This window comes from Natrix helvetica, assembly GCF_964273705.1.
Source record: "Natrix helvetica genome assembly, chromosome: 1".
Lineage (NCBI taxonomy): Eukaryota > Metazoa > Chordata > Lepidosauria > Squamata > Natricidae > Natrix > Natrix helvetica.
Window position 1 is genome coordinate 80,017,922 of NC_138548.1, and position 17,110 is coordinate 80,035,031.

Sequence of the window (17,110 nt, forward strand, 5' to 3'; positions counted from 1 at the left end):
GCCTTCTCGGCCTGGTGCTAGGAGCATAGTATAGAAGACATGTCAGCATCCATACCTCAACTTCTGGACTTCCTTCAGGATGGTTTGGACAAAGGTCTGGTGCCCAACACTCTCCGTCGCCAGATCACAGCCTTGTCCACCATCCTGGCGAGACACTCTTCTCAGTCCCTGAGTCAACATGTTCAGGTCAAGAGTTTTCTGAAGGGGGCATCCAACATATGTCCTCAGACTATACACAGATATCCTTCCTGGAATTTGCCATATGTTTTGCGAGCCTTGGCAAACGCACCTTTCAAACCCATTCGAACTGCCAGTCGCCGTCATTTGACTCTCAAGACTGCCTACCTAGTGGCAATATCTTCCATTAGGAGGGTGTCAGAGCTTGCGGCTCTCTCACTCAGGGAGGAACTGTGTATGATTCACAACGATCGGGTCATTCTGTGACTTGATCCCACCTTTATACCAAAAGTGAACACTCACTTCCAGAGGGCCCAGGAGGTGATACTTTTGCCCTAGACCTAAGCACCCTAGGGAGTGCTCTTGGCATAAGCTAGACGTTCGGTGAGCCGTAAGTATATATGTTAAAAGGACCAAGGAATTCAGACGCTCCAAGTCGTTCTTTGTTTCTTTTCAACCTGGGTCGAGTGCTGCCACTACAGCACCATGGGCAACCCAAGTGTCCATCATTGACATTTGCAGAGCAGCTACGTGGGTGTCCCCCACAGCATTCATCAGGAATTACAAAATTGACACCTTTGCCTCCGCTGAAGCCTACTTTGGCAGACATGTTTTGCAGCGCGTAGCCTCGACTGCAGATATCCTGGACACAAACTCTTCCCTCCCTGGGACACAATAGCTTGGGTATGTCCCATGCTTGGACTCTCCAAGCAGTTCACAGGAGAATGACCGTTGGCTTACCTGAGCGGTCGTTCTCTGGATGCTGCGGGAGAGTCCAAACCCACCCAGGGCCTACAAGGTGTCCAGGACTCTTTATTTCGAACAAGAGTATCAGACAGGCGTCCTGCAACGGATAAGACCTTCGTTTTTAAACTGACCTCAATGAGGCAAAGGGAGGCATGGTTAAAGAAAAATCTACTCAGTCCTAGGGCAGATACACTGAATTTAACCCATGCTTGGACTCTCCTGCAGCGCCCAGAGAACGACCGTTCAGGTAAGCCAGTGGTCAATATCTTCTGTTCTGGTAAACTCTCCTAGATTTCATTGTTTGTTCTATTATTAGACTGTAAACTGTTGGAAATGAAAAGAAATTAGTACCTTGGAGCTGTTTGTTTCATGATTTAACATTTGGAGCAGCCGGCCAAGGAACTCTGGTTGGTGATTATTCTTTAATGCTAGATGTAATATTCCAGCATTCAATTAATTATGTTTTATTAGAAATGAAATCTAGATACAGTTTGGCAGATATGATTATTCATGATTTGATGTATTTTCTAATAAAATGATATGAATTTTATAATTTTAGGGCTGGACAGGAATATTTTACCATTATAGTTTAAAACCTTAACCTAAAATATTTAGCTTAAACTTCCTTCTTAGCCCTTTTATTATTAGCTTGTTTCATGATGAATGGAGCTCTGATCATTTTGCACATGCAAACAATTAATTTATTTCCTAGATTCCAAGCTTCTATCAATTGACAAGTATATGTGAGAGTTATATTGCCCTTTTCATTCTCTTAAAGCAGGACTTCGCAAACTTTTTAAACAGGAGGCCAATTCATGGTCCCGCAGACTGTTGGGGGGCCAGGCTGGGCAGGTGTGGCTAGGTGATCATGTGACTGGGTGGGTGTGGCTAGATGGTCATGTCACTGGGTGGGTGTGGCTGCGAGGTGGTCATGTCACTGGGTGGTGTGGCTAGGTGGTCATGTGACCAGGTGGGCATGGCCAATTTAGCAGTCCATTAAATAATACACACAAATTAAACCTTGATTTGTTATGCTCCTAGGGGTGGAAAGCAGGTTAGTGAAGGGATGCAGCTACCTTGGAGGGGGTGTGTCTCTCTCTTTCTCCCTCCCTCCCTCGCTCTGAAGGCTGGGGAGGCCAGAAACAGGCCCATTTTTGGCCTCCTTGGCCTCCAGGTGGGTGGGGGCTGGTAGGTAGGTGAGGCGATGTGGATGGGGCAGCCTTGTTGTCCCTCGTGAGCCAGATTAATGGCTTTGGTGGGCCATATTCAGCCCCCGGCCCATGGTTTGAGGACCCTGTCTTAAAGACTTACTGAACAATATAACTGAGTGGAACTTTATTCATTTAATAGTTTATGCACCTTGATGTCAAATCTTACATAGCTTTGATGAGATTATATATTTTTCATATCAAACTAAGTCCGAAACATCATTTTTACTTGTTCGTTTCATCGTTCATTGCATTTATATTCTTGTCTTCCTTTTAAAAACTCAACATAGTTCAGAAAGGGACACCTTTATTATTTTGTCATAGTTGCAGTCTTGTGAGATAGCTGCCTGAGAAAAAAAATCTGATCCAGAGTTATCCACTGAACATTATGACAGATCATGACAGACTAATCTTATTGCATTCTTTGACAAAGTGATAAAATTAATGGACCAGAGGAATGCCGTCGATATAATTTACTTGGACTTAAGTAAGGCATTTGATAAGGAAGACCATAATCTATTACTAGTTAAAGTAGAAGAATGTGGGTTGGACAGCATCACCACCAGATGGATTTGTAACTGGCTGACCAACCGCATTCAACATGTAGTCCTCAATGGAACTGCACCTACATGGAGAGAAGTATGCAATGGAGTACCCCAAGGCTCTGTTTTAGGCCCAGTACTTTTCAACATCTTCATCAATGATTTGGATGTGGGAATAAATGGGGAACTCATCAAATTTGCAGATGACACCAAGCTGGCAGGAATAACCAACATTCCAGAAGATAGGCTTAAGATACAGAAGGTTCTTGACAAACTTGAACATTGGACACTATCTAATAAAATGAAATTCAATGGTGAAAAAAGTAAGGTTCTACATTTAGGCAACAAAAACAAAATGCACAGGAACAGTATGTCAGTGATGGCAAACCTATAGCACGCATGCCACAGGTGGCACGCGGAGCCATTTGTCAGGGCACATGAGGGGCTGCCTTGTCAGGTGGCCAGCGTGCATGCGCACACTGGCCAGCTGAGTTCACCCTTTTTTAAAACCATTTTTTGCCCTCCCCAGGCTCCAGCAGTGTGCAGCAGCTGCCAAAAAAGCCAACACAGTTCTAGGCTGCATCAACAGAGGGATAGAATCAAGATCACGTGAAGTGTTAATACCACTTCATAATGCCTTGGTAAGGCCACACTTGGAATACTGCACTCAGTTTTGGTCACCACGATGTAGAAAAGATGTGGAGACTCTAGAAAGAGTGCAGAGAAGAGCAACAAAGATGATTAGGGGAGTGGAGACTAAAACATATGAAGAACGGTTGCAGGAACTGGGTGTGTCTAGTATGTCTAGAAAGAAGGACTAGGGGAGACATGATAGCAGTGTTCCAATATCTCAGGGGTTGCCACAAAGAAGAGGGAGTCAAACTATTCTCAAGGCACCTGAGGGTAGAACAAGAAGCAATGGGTGGAAACTAATCAAGGAGAGAAGCAACTTAGAACTGAGAAGAAATTTCCTGACGGTTAGAACAATTAATCGGTGGAACAGGCTGCCTCCAGAAGTTGTGAATGCCCCAACACTGGAAGTCTTTAAGAAGATGTTGGATAGCCATTTGTCTGGAACGGTATAGTTTCCTGCCTAGGCAGGGGGTTGGACTAGAAGACCTCCAAGGTCCCTTCCAACTCTGTTATTGTATTATGATCCAGTGGCTTGAACCTAGGTCTCTTCTATCCCAATCCAGTCTCTAACTGTTCTAGCTTCCCTATTACACAGTGCATTCAGAAAGTATTCAGACCCCTTTCACTTTTGTCAATTTTGTTATGCTGCAACCTGTTTCTACACTTGTTAAAATTCATTTTTTTCTCATTAATCTACGCTCAGTACCCCATAATGACAAAGTGAAAGCAAAACTTTAGAAATGTCTGTAAATTTATTAAAAGAAAAAACCTAAAATAGCACATTGGCACTAGACCCTTCACTCAGTACCTTGTTGAAGCACCTTTGGCAGCAATTGCAGCCTTAGGTTTTTGGGTATGATGTGACATGCCTGGATTGGGGGATTTTCTGCCATTCTTCCTTGCAAATCCTCTCAAACTCAGACAGTTTGAATGGTATCTGTTGCTGGATAGCCATTTTCAGATCCCTCCAGAGATGGTCAATAGAGTTCAAGTCAAGGCTCTGGCTGGGACACTCCCAGAGTTGTCCCTAAGTCATTCCTGTGTCATCTTAGCTGCGTGCTTAGGATCATTGTCATGTTGGAAAGTGAACCTTTGGCCCAATCTGAGGTCCTGAGCACTGTGAAACAGGTTTTCATTGAGGATACCCGTGTACCATTCAGCTTTCCTTTAACCCTGACCAGTCTCCCAGTCCCTTTTCCTGAAAAACACCCCCACAGCATGATGCTGCTACCACCATGCTTCACTGTTGAGATGGTATTGGGCAGGTAATTAGTGGTGCCTAGTTTCTTCCAGACATAACGTTTAGAATTGAGGTCAGACAGTTCAGTTTTGGTTTCATCAGACCATAGAATCTTGTTCCTCACAATCAGAGAGTCCTTCAGGTGCCTTTTTATAAACTCCAGGCTGGCTTTCATGTTTTGCACTAAGGAATGGCTTCCATCTAGCCACTCTGCCATAAAGCCCAGATCAGTGGAGGACTGCAGTGATGGTTGTCCTTCAGGAACTCTGCCCTATTTCCTCACAGGTTCTCTGGAGCTCAATCAGAGTGACCATTGGGTTCTTGGTCACCTCTCTTACTAAGGCCCTTCTTCCCTGATTGCTCAGTTTGACCGGGCGACCTGCTCTTGGAAAAGTCCTTGTTGCGCCAAACTTCTTTCAATTGAGAATTACGAAGGCCACTGTGTTCTTAGGAACCTTCAGTGCAGCCGAAATTTTATTATAGCTTTCTCCAGATCTGTGCCTTGCAATAACCCTGTCTGTGAGCTCTGCAGGCAGCTCCTTAGACCGCATGGCTTTTGCTCTGCTACAGCATGCATTGTCAGCTGTGAGGCCTTCTATAGAGAGCTGTGTGCTTTTTCAAATCATGTCCAATCAATTTAATTTACCACAGATTGACTCCAATCAAGGTGTAGAAACATGTCCGCAACAATTAAGAGAAATAGAGGGCACTTGAGTTAAACTTCAAGTGGTGTTGCAAAGGATCTGGATACATGCCAATGTGATATTTTAGTTTTTTTCATTTTAATAAATTTACAGATATTTCTGAAACTCCGGTTTTACTTAGTCATTATGGGGTACTAAGTGTAGATTAGTGAGAAAAAGATGAAATTCAACAACTATAGAATCAGGCTGCAGCATACCAAAATTGAACAAACGTGATAGGGGTCTGAATACTTTCTGAATGCACTGTAAATATTATGGAGTAGATTTCTGAGCCCATCTGAAGTTTTTATTTAGTATTTCAGCAATTTGAAGACTTAGGTCTAGACAGATAGTTGTTTTTCACCTATTTTTACGTTTGTGTCTTAAGGTGGCCGTGATAAGAAACTATAGGATTTTGCTGGAGTTAAAAAAAAACTAAGTCACATGATTCTCTGTATTTTGAGTCAGATGAGATTATACCCATCCTTTATATATTTTCTTTCCCAAAACCAGAAAAATATTTACAATAAGCCGCAAAGCTGTTCAAGACTGTTATTGTCCATTATTTAAAAGTTTGAGAAGTCTGTTTTCTTTCATTAATATTTTGTTCTCCTTCCCTTCTCTCTTCTAAATGATTAAACAATGTGTTAAGGAAAAGTGGTATGAAATACAAGGTCTCTGCTTGATTTGCCTGTAAAAATGTCAATTCGAGTCTTCTTAAATGGCTTCTTTAGATTTCATGTGTTATATTTTCAAGTGTTCCTCCAAAGTTTTACTCTGCTTCATTAACCTTTCATCTGTTCATTGCCATTGCTAATTAGAAATTTGACAAATGAGAACACAATAACATTTAATTTTGGTTTTAATGATGCTCTTTCAGCTCAAAATTAAAAATCACACATAACTTCTTAATTGACAAATTTCAGTGTAACCCTTATAAGTATTTATTTTATTATGGACACCAACCAGAGTATAAAAAATTAACAGCAGATGAAACAAAATAAAGCTGTAGTTTACAGCAGGATTCTGGATGCATTCAGAGCAGTGTGGGGTTCCTACCAGTTCGGACCAGTTTGGCCAAACTGGTAGTGGTTTGGCAGCCTGGGTCGCTGGAACCGGCAGTGACCTAGGCCTGCCACGCCCCTGAACTGGTTTTCCGGGCGGCGTCATAGATGCCGCCATCTTGTTTTTTGCTTCTGCACATCCACAGAACAATTTTAATTGCACTGCACATGCGCGCACACAAGCGAACCAGCAGTAGTGCTTGCTGGAACCTACCCCTGATTCAGAGCATCTCTAGTTTTAAAAAGTATAGCAAAATTTGGCCACATTCATAGAAACTAAATCATATTGGTCTGATAGTAGTAACTGTAGATAGAATAAATGAGAATTGCCTGCATGCATTGTAAGGTAGGGAACTTTGCATTCTTATAAAAAAGACAAAAAAGATATTAAGATGTGGGCTATGGATTCAATAAATATGTTTTCATAAGGGCATAGTATTAACTCATAGGGGATTTTTTTTTCTATATCTGCCTTTAAATATTGCTGTAAGAAAATTATTAAAACATGCTAAGGCTGGTACTTTTCAGAGTTTATGGACAATTATATAGTGTTAATACTTCCTGGCCTTAAAAATGGGGGGAGGGGATGCGGCTGCTCAGAAAGTAATCCCTGGGTAGGGCAGGTTGATCCAGTTGAGTTTCCAAATCTCAGGTTCATTTCTTAAGTGTGATGATTGGTCAGTCATAGCCCATCATTAAAAAGGCCTCCCTGGAGAAGCCCAATATTATAGGTTTTGCAAAAAAACAAACAAACAGAAAAGGTTGTAACTTTAAGCAGTATGCAATAATGCAAATCCTTGTGTCAGTTTCGAGTTTAGTCAGTCCTGCCTGCCTCTTAATACTGTGCTAGGAACTGTATGGAGCCAATTGAAACTTGTCCTTGGAAATTTGGACTGAACCTTTTCTAATTGGGCAGAAGAGCTCTCCTTTCTCTTGGCTCCCGAGATTACTCTCACATACTGTTACAGTTAAGGTATTTGTAAACTGAGCATATTTCTATTGCAGGCATGCTACCCAAATGAAAATTTGCAGAGAACATAGGGTTTGGAATAAGGATGGGTACCGTATTCACCATTGGATTTAATTCAGGACTGGTTCAACTAAAAAACCCAATATGCAGCATGGAGGTGTCCTACTTAAGAAATTTGTACAACTTCAGAAGGAAAATAAGAGAGATTCTTGGGGGGGGGGGATTCAAGTTTGAGGGAGCAAATAATTTCATTTTTGTTACAGTTTTATATATAAATTTGCATGAAAACGGAATTTATCATGAAAAAAATCCTAAGCAACATTTGCAAAAAATGAGAAGAATGTGTAGGGGAGGATAGGAAATAAATAAAAGTATAAACAAAAATGATTCAAGAATATTTGATGTTCTGTTCCAAAGATGCAGAAAGCACAGTAGAAGAACTGATGATTAGTAGATGTGAAGCAATCAGTGATATCGGCAGAAGAAATTGAACATTAAACCAATGCTACAGTCTTTCAGATCTCATAAACAACAACATGGAAAAAAACCCATCCCGTATCAACTCTTTTAAAAATATAGAATAATTTTTCAATATATTACTTCTTACCCTTCCAGAAAGGTGCAGTTAGGGGAAAATTATCCACTTTGAATAGATCCCTATCCACCCCAGAATTGGCTTATACTATGAGCTTTGGGAGAAATTACAGATTTTTGGAAGCACGCTTTGTTTTCAACCCTATCCATTTTTAAAACACTAACGAAGCATCAGATGGCAGACTTTAATTATCCTAACATCATTCAAAGACAGATTCTGCCAAACACAATCCTTTTCGAATTTCTTGTCTTCCTTGAAAAAAAGAGGAAAGAAGGTGATCAGCTATACAACAGGGAAGGACTTAATTGAAAAGGAGGATGAAGTATGAACATGTGATAATAGCAGCCATGATAGGCTGTATTTTTTATTGCAAGAAAAACTAACACTGGGTGTAGTTTAACATTTATCGTGAACTAAAAAAGCAGATTCTAAACAATTCAGCATATGTTTAAGTAGGATTCTATATTTGGAGAGTGAAATGCCAAATAGATATCACAAGATCGGATAGCTACCAAAAAAGGCATAATGGAATCAGCAAGAAAACAATAAAAAGGGTTACTTTTGCATTATTGAATGGAGCAGGCCCTTCATTATGTAGACCATGTCAGAACATAGTATATTAAGATCCATATGTTTGCCAAAACATCTGAGAATTTTTGAGCACCTTCTTTTAGAACTGAATTTGTAAAACTATTGTTTATGATAGTGTGAGATAATATAATATTGTTCCCATTTCTAGGTAACTTGTGTCCCAAATATATTAGAAGAATGGCAAAACTGGATGAAATGGTAACTGGAATCAAAATCAGAAATTAACATTTAAAAATGACATCACATTGTTAGGCAAAAGTATCGTAGATTTAGAGCTCATTGTGAAAGCAACAACGGTGGGATAACGTTAAATGTTAAGACAAAGATAATATCAATAAACACTGGCAAAAATATTTCCTTACAGCTAAGTTCAGCAGTGGAATCAGTTATCAAGACTGGGCTCTTCTTCATTATATTGCTCAGTTTTCAAACAGATCTTAATTAGGATTTTTCTATTCTGTACTGTCTTGTAATTAATATCCATGTATCTTCAATAAGTCATTCCAATTCTAGGATTCAGATGCAGCTTTCAAGAGCCCCACCTCAGTAGAGTCATCCTCTTAATTCAGATCAGGATTGGCAAAATCTGAAGCCCAAGCCTGGTATGGAGCATCCAGAGAAATGCAGCAAATGAAGTTATAGCTAGACTGATATGTAGAAATTAATTATTAACTTTGAAAGCTTGTTTTGAATGAGCTACATTGACTACTAGGAAGCATCACATGGCTGTTTCATCCTAATTGAGATTTCAGATACGGTGTGGAGGAAATAAGGAATGGTCTTGCAGGATTGGAGGAAGAGCTGCTATCAAGTCAATAGTCAGATAAGAGGGGCTTGAGCCCAGGCCAAGAAAATAACTTGAGAAAAGTCTCAAAGGATACCCTTACCCAATTCACATAAACATAAGATGAGAGTAAGGGAAACAACGTTCGGATGTGTAAGTTCTGTTACAATAGCTATTCTAATAAAAGTACTCATATAGTATTGTTTCTTATCTGGTCTACCTTGATGGGCTGACTTAGGATAGCTAGATGTTATTATATGGAGCTCAAATCATCCTCTAGGAATTTAATTAATTGCTGTATAGATGACTCGATACAGTGCTTTAGGAGTTATCCAAGGCTTGGCATTCAGCAGTTATAGGAAGGTATATTTGAAAGTGTTAAGAGAAGTAGTGTATACAGTCTACCTTCCCTGAAAGCCCCAGAGAAGACACAGATACAGGAACTATATTATGTTGTGTCCCCATATATGAGGGTTTATATGACTTCCAAGAACCCTTTTTGAAAGAGAGGGATTTCTCTATTTTAATTTTTTTAAATGAGATGGACTTTGAACCTGAATTAATCTTTCAGTAAGGTCAAGCAAATCAAATAGGAAATGTGCATTATTTAACCCAAACCATCAATTGAAACAATATATCCATGACAATGTTAAAAGCTGCTTAAGTACATTCTAAAGGTAGACTGAGAAAGCAGCTAAAGTATTGTCATTTCTGAGTGGTTGATTTGTAAATTGTCATTCATTGCTTATCTGCCAACTATTGAATCTCACATTAAGTAATCTGGCTAAGTGCTCTAATAAGAATGATCATATATCCCTTCTCAGGAGCAGACCAGATAATTATGTAGAAATGCTTTTAAGTGACTGTCAACTATCAGCTGGTAGAAAAAAATTAATAACTGCTTTTTTGAGAGTTAACACAATGTAACTCTCACTGGGATTCCTGCTTATTTTGAAAAACCTAGAATCTTGGTTCGTTAGCCTTCCTGTTTAGCTTGGTGACACATTACAACAATTTTCTCTAAATTTCAGATTATTGGACAGTAATGTTATTGGTTCCAGAGAATACAACCATTATCTACATTGGTTAGAGATTATGGAAGTTGTAGGTCAACAGATCTGAAGGGTGTTTTGCAGCTTAGGAACTGGCAAATTGTGAAATCAAAAGGATGTATAGCTCCAGGAAAAATCAAGAAACAGTTACTCCATTTATATTTCTTCAACTAATTTAAAATGTTCTGTACATCAGAACTGAATGGGAAAGCTTTTTTGAATGGCCAGCCCCATCGTCTTACAAAATGTTTTTTGTTCATATTCAGTTTCAATTTCTTACAATAAAAAAGACAGCCAACTTAATATTGCATATTGTTGATCATTTTAATCCTATCAAGGTTTTTTTTAAAGAATTCTCAGTGAAAAATAATATCATAGTATCAAACCTGTGGATAAAACACTAATTTTAACATCTTATAGCACATATAAGAAACATTGTAGTTGTTCCATTTCCAACTTCTTTCCCTTTGTATCCTCTTCTTTTTATTACATTACTATCCTTGTAGACCCCCTCCAATTGCTAGGTTTTATTTTGCTTTTCCTGTTGCTTTATTATCTATAATCCTCCTTCAACTCTATAGGATCTGATGTGGAATTCTTTCAGGTTTCTGACAATGGCTTTATCTTCTCATTAATACCAATATCAAGAAGAGTTTGTTTTAACTTTTGTGCACTGAATTGATATTTGCTTATTTTCAGTTATTTATTCTGGTTTAGAGCAACAATACGGAGAGCTAGTTTGACTGCTATTTTGCTTGGGAATCAGCTCTGATGAGAATTGACTTAAGTTTATACATTTATAAGCTGAAATACAGCAAAGATATAAAATAAGATTGCTGTGGGTTAATTTTTCTGTTTGTATGTGAAACTATTGAATATGTAGAGATTATGAGGGGGGAAAATTAAAGGAGGGAGGCTGTTATCTCTAGCTTCAAAGGGACCTAAGAACTGTGTCTTTATATTGTTGTCGTGTTTCAGAATAAGTTGAAAGTAGGAAATAGTAATGTCAATCAAGTATTGAAAGGAAGTTAACTATTCCTGTAATTTCTGGTTACTGATATATTACCAGAGCAAAAATTAAAATTAGAACTTTTTCAGATATCTCTTTACATGGGCAGTTTTGGCTACTTTGATATACAAGCAGGTGAAATGTGCTTTTATTCCAAATATGTAGAGATCCAAGCAACAATGAATCCACAAGTAATGGACAAATTTGAATGATTGGAGCCTAAAGTATTTGACTGAGGAAACATCAATGGCCAATTACTCTGCTATAGCTAACTTGTCTTTATCAACCAAAAGGCAAGAAGGATTTTTCAGATGTAGTATAAAATGACAATTTGTGTGGATACTGTTAGAGTTATATATGGCAGGAAATAAAGTCTTTGTGCACTAATGTTATGTCTTACTTGTCTTTCTTGTCTGATGGGGCTGCAACATCATAAAAGCCCTGCAATATAAACAAAGATTAACATCAACGTTTATAAATTAGAAAATACAAGGTCATGTGCTTCACTTTGAGTCACAGGATACCATTTCCTGTGCCAGATGGACAAACCAAGTTTTGACTGCTTTACTGAAACCAGGGAGAAAAAGAGTAGCTCAGGGGAAGGAATTCCAAAGTATAAGTGGCAATTTAATAAAGACAAGACCTGAAAGGAGTTGACAATATTTGATCTGATCAGATGGGCAGATGAATGTAGGTCTCTCAATAACTTGATTCAGAGCCATGTAAGACCTTAAAGTGGCAACCAGCACCATGGCTTATTTGTAAGCCAATCAGTAACCAGTGCAGATACCAAAGCAACAGAGTTAATCCAGTATATTGGGATATTGCTATACCCATCATTGCTCAGGCTGTTGCATTTTGTAGTTGTAGTTTCTGAAGGCTCTTCAAGAACAGTCCCATGTAGAGTGCATTACGGTAATCAAAGTGTGAAGTGACTAAGATATGAGAAACTGCAAACAGGGACTCCTGTTATCCAGGAATGGCCATAATTAACACATTAGATACAGCTATGCACTATAAAAACTTCTTGCCACAGCTGCCACCTGCTAGTCAAGTAGGAGCTATAAGTCTTTGATGAATTTAAAATGGCAACCCATCTCTGAATGGGAGAGCATGACTTTGTTAGAGTTAAAATAATAATAATATTGGCCTGGAATCATTAGATCCAGAAACCCACAGCCATTCTTTCTTGCAGGGAGCCTGTTCTTCCCCATCCAGATCCTTTGTTTCCAATTACTGGATCAACACTTCTGCTGCAGGGTGTGTTATATCCCAGAATGAGATGTATAACTGGGTATTATCAGCATATTGGGATGATCTCTCTTTTATGTAGGTGTTAAAAGAAATGAAGAGAGTAGAGAGCCCTGTAATATACCAGGGAAAAGGCAGCAGTCTGATTGTCTCCTTTCCCCTCAGGACCAACAGACTGTTTGTCTGTCTGTTGTATCTAATAAACTTTTCAGAACTGTATGGAAAAGTTAAGGCTATTATTTGTCTCCGACAGGCCAATAGTATCTTAGGTGGCTTAAAGGCTAAAGAAAAGGTTCAAGTTAATAGCCAGTTAAGTAACACAAGTCCCAAGGTGTGCACTTACTACCTAAAAAGATTGAATATAGAAAGCAATATTTGAGGGCTTAGATTTCCGACAACAAATTCATAGATTTGGAAGAAAAATAAACAAAGGCGTAAGAGCAGATCCTGGGAAAAAAGGAGTGAAAGTCATTTTGGTTTTAGGAAGTCAATAGGAAGGCATTATGGTTAATCTCATCATAGCAAGGTAGGCAAAATACTCAGGAGCACTTTGCACAAGAGTAATCTCTGTGTCCTACAGCAGTGTTCTTGTGAGGAACAAGTCAGCTCTACCAAGAAGACAGTTTATGTTGCAATTACTGTTGATCTGACAAGGTAATTTGACAAGGAGATGAAATTAGGATATCATTGCGTGATGTGACATGTGACAGAAAATTTGCTATAGAATAAGAGAGGAAATGTTATCTGTGGTGTAAGTATGGATAAATACATCCTAAATCAGCCCTTTTTCCTTAATCCTACTTGGAGTATTTGTATAATGGGAATTAAACAAATACACCCAATCATTGAACAGTTGTTCTATATTTTATTCCAATAAAGCTGCTTTTTAAAAATCTTTTTAAAATGTACTTGTGCCATCTTTATTCTCACATCAAGTATATTAAAAAAGAGAGGTTATAGTTTTGTTTCTATTTATCTGATAATGATAGATATATCAGAGGAAATTAATTTTGGATTTGTTTTTGTTTATTTCTGGAAAGATTAGGAATAGGAGGATAAATTATCTCCTCAAAACAGTGCAGTAGAGTGGAGATTTCCCCCTAATCCTGCAGGGAGGTTTGGCCACTATGGTGGTGAGAACCATCCTCCTTCCTATAATTCACAATATTAAGCATCTCTGGCATGGATGATTTAGGCCATATGGAGCTATGCTCTCATAGACAATTAATTGATGTTTGTGAAAAAGTTGAGTTCTTTTGATAGATGCAGATGTATTACAATTTCCCAATGTAAATGAACAGTAAGTGTGGTAAAGCAATTGCTAGATTCAAGTAGTCATTTCCAGCCACATATCTTAGCCAGAAGCATTTGCCTAAGAGAAATTGTTTATTCATAAAGCAAGTTTGCTTATGATCCCTTAGTGTATTCTTCCCCCCGCCTCTTACATCTTAAAACAGTACTTATTTTTCTGAATAAACGCTACTTTGCTCTTATAAAAGGCTTCTTGTTATCATAGCCCCATTAAAACTGGAGTGCATACCATAATCTCCATGGCAACAGATACAATCAGTGTATATTGGATTCTTTGTTACACAGTCAAGAGAATAGGACAGGTATGCTGAAATCATGTTGGTATTAATGATAACACCAAAGAGTTGACAGTCTCAAATTACACTGAAGTTCTCCAAATGCCCCTACCTTTGGAGAAGATAAAATGCCCCCAAACAGTTATTTGTATGTTTTTTAAAAGTGGGCAAAGTCATTATGTATTCCACTAACATTCCTTTTATTGATGTGAAAGTTTATTCATATGTCACTATTAACTTCTCAGTAGCTATCATTATTCACTATTTTTTTAATACTCACACCTATACACAAGCACACTAGAGCCATTTTGATGTAGTGAGTAAGATGCTGGACCAGGACTCAGAAGGGCTAGGTTCTAGATATAGAAACTAGTTGAGTAACTAGCCAATCATCTCAGTCCTAGACTGCAAAGACCTTATCTACCAAACTGCTCTGGACTGATAGATTACAGTTACAGTTCATAACCTTGAAGGAAGAGATTTTCCCCTTGCCATAGATTGATTGGTCTGATAATAATGTGTGCGCGCACACATACATGCATCAAAAAAATATCCTCATATCCTTAAATGATCAGAGGATAAAGAAGTAAGAGTCAATAAATAAAGAAATCACATGACTTAAACATAAATATTTAGTAAGCTTGATTCCTTCTCCCCACTCCATTCTCTCTTTTAAAATTCTGGTTTACAACATTCTCTGATGTTTCAACTTTGATACATACCAGTTTTGTGTTTTTCTGCAATAGAGAACTGAAGCACCTATTTTTTTATATATAATGTATGAATCTTTGTGTCTGTGATATTTGCTCATGTTCGTTGAGAGGCTTAATAAAATTCTGATCTCCATCCCAGTCCCAAGACTTGTTAATACTTGGAGTTGTTTTGCTGAAAATAATGCTTTCAAGTTTTTTAATGTTGAGGATGATTGATACTAAATTTTTCACTTTGTTTCATATTACTTATTTTATTTGCAGGATGTGATCTTCTTCCAAACTTACTTTTGCATGTTTGAATCATTGTTATTCTATTTTGTTTCTCTTGTTTTAGAGAGTGTTCAATGTCTTGTACCCAATGCCTGCCGATCAAAGGAGACACGTCAGCATAAATTCTGCTCGCTGGTTACCTGAGCCGGGTTTAGGATTAGCTTATGGCACTAATAAAGGGGATCTGGTGATTTGCCGACCAGAGTAAGTGGCATGATTTAAAACTTGAAGATTATAATAAACTTTGATTTTACTAGAAACTTTCTAACCATTTGTTCATTTTCAGTAGTTTATTTGGAATTAAATTTAAATCTTTTTTATGATGAAATTTTATTGGGTTTTTTAACCTAAACTATCACTACAGTTAAATGGGCTTGAGGTGTATTTGGGGATTGTAAAAAGAGGAAAATCTGAATAACTTTGCTTGCAAATCTGTGTCATTGTTGTAAGGAAAGGGAAGAGCCTCATTTCAGAGATTGACCTGAATTCTAGAGGTAATAAAAAACTTTTTTAAGATGTTTCTTCTGGGTGCAACTGAAGTTCAGGATAGAATGAGAGACCTTATAGTTCATTTTTCTTCTCTTGTATAGTTTAAAGATGAGGCACATCATTTTTCATTGCTTTGTGGTGGAAATATATATTGAATAAGAATAATTAAAATCAAAGATACAAATCTGACTCATAATACTGTGGAGCCAGCCAATTTCCTCTCTTCTCCTCTCCTGGGTTTTTAATGGGGTTTCAGTTGACATTTTCACTTGAATGTGCCATGATTCAAGTGTTCAGTTACTTCAATCCTTTATACTGGTTTTCTCTAAGTTCTGGTAAAAATTAGAAATTTTGGTAGAAATAGGAAAGCTGTGGCTTTCCATATATTGCTGAATCACAACTATGCTGAAAGAGCTACGCGTAACTCAATTAGTAAATACTTCCCTAACAGCACAGTATCAGAAAGATAGCTTTCACCTCTTATGTATGTCTTATATATTTTTTATTTTATTTATTAATTATTTCAATGTTGAGGTCATCCAACTCCATAGCAGGTCTAAGCCACTCACAATTAATAACATTACTAAAAAGCAACATATATCAATAAAAAAGAATGGAGCTGCCCAGTAGACAGAATCAATACTTTTAAAAATTTGTAAAGCAAAAACAGTTCCAGAAAGGAGCATATACTCTTGAGCAGCGGACAAAGAATAGGTGAGATTAAAAGAATATTATTAACACATCCTAGACAAAACATAAGACTGCATCAGATTTAAATTTAGGCTTTGGTTATTGATTAGATTTTTTAATTATTTTATTCTAGATAACTGGTTGGTATCTTCAAAAAATAAGGATGCCCACTAGTGAAATCCCATCCCTTGGTTCTTTGCTCTATTTACAGATTTACCTTCCATTTCAGCTTAAATATGCTTTGCAATAAAAGTCTAAACTGATTTTCCAGTTGTACGTAGATGTGCACAAAATTTACGGTTGAATAAACCCATTGGGAGGAATAGCAATTATTAATCTGAAAGTAGCACATTTTTGTCAGTGCCAAATTTTCTAATAAGTAATAACTTCAACAAAGAACAATCCTAATATGCAGGCTTAAAGCTTTATAGTTTGGTGTAATCATTAATTAATCTATTAAAATACATTATAAAGTATTTGTAGCTTCTGTGAAGCACTTTCACCTTCTGTGAGGCACTTTAAATCAAAAATTTAATCCTACTAGCTACATAGCTTCAGCCTTATCATGCATTACTGGAGGTTGACCCAATTTCTTTGCCAGACTGTTCAATCGGTAGAAAAGATGCCTCCCAGCAAGAGAGTCCCTAGTGCATCATTTTCCTTTTAAGAATAATAAGACTTGGCTCAGGACGCTTTGTGATGAGAAGATGGACAGGATTGTATTGATCTCTACTCTTGGATTCTTTCTCTAAAGTTCATATAGATACCAGCTGCAAACTAATACCATAACAGATTAGCAAGTTTTGCAGAAAACAC

General features: G+C 37.8%; 1 protein-coding gene across 4 annotated transcripts in view; it reads left to right on the forward strand.

The window, feature by feature from the left end:
• AMBRA1 (autophagy and beclin 1 regulator 1) overlaps positions 1 to 17,110 on the forward strand; it is a 163,103-nt gene that overhangs the window by 116,355 nt on the left and 29,638 nt on the right. For all 4 annotated transcript variants that reach the window (XM_081939000.1, XM_081939001.1, XM_081939002.1 and 1 more), the window contains one exon: positions 15,180 to 15,319. In XM_081939000.1, the coding sequence (XP_081795126.1) occupies positions 15,180 to 15,319 (140 nt within the window). The remainder of the gene's footprint in view (positions 1 to 15,179; positions 15,320 to 17,110) is intronic.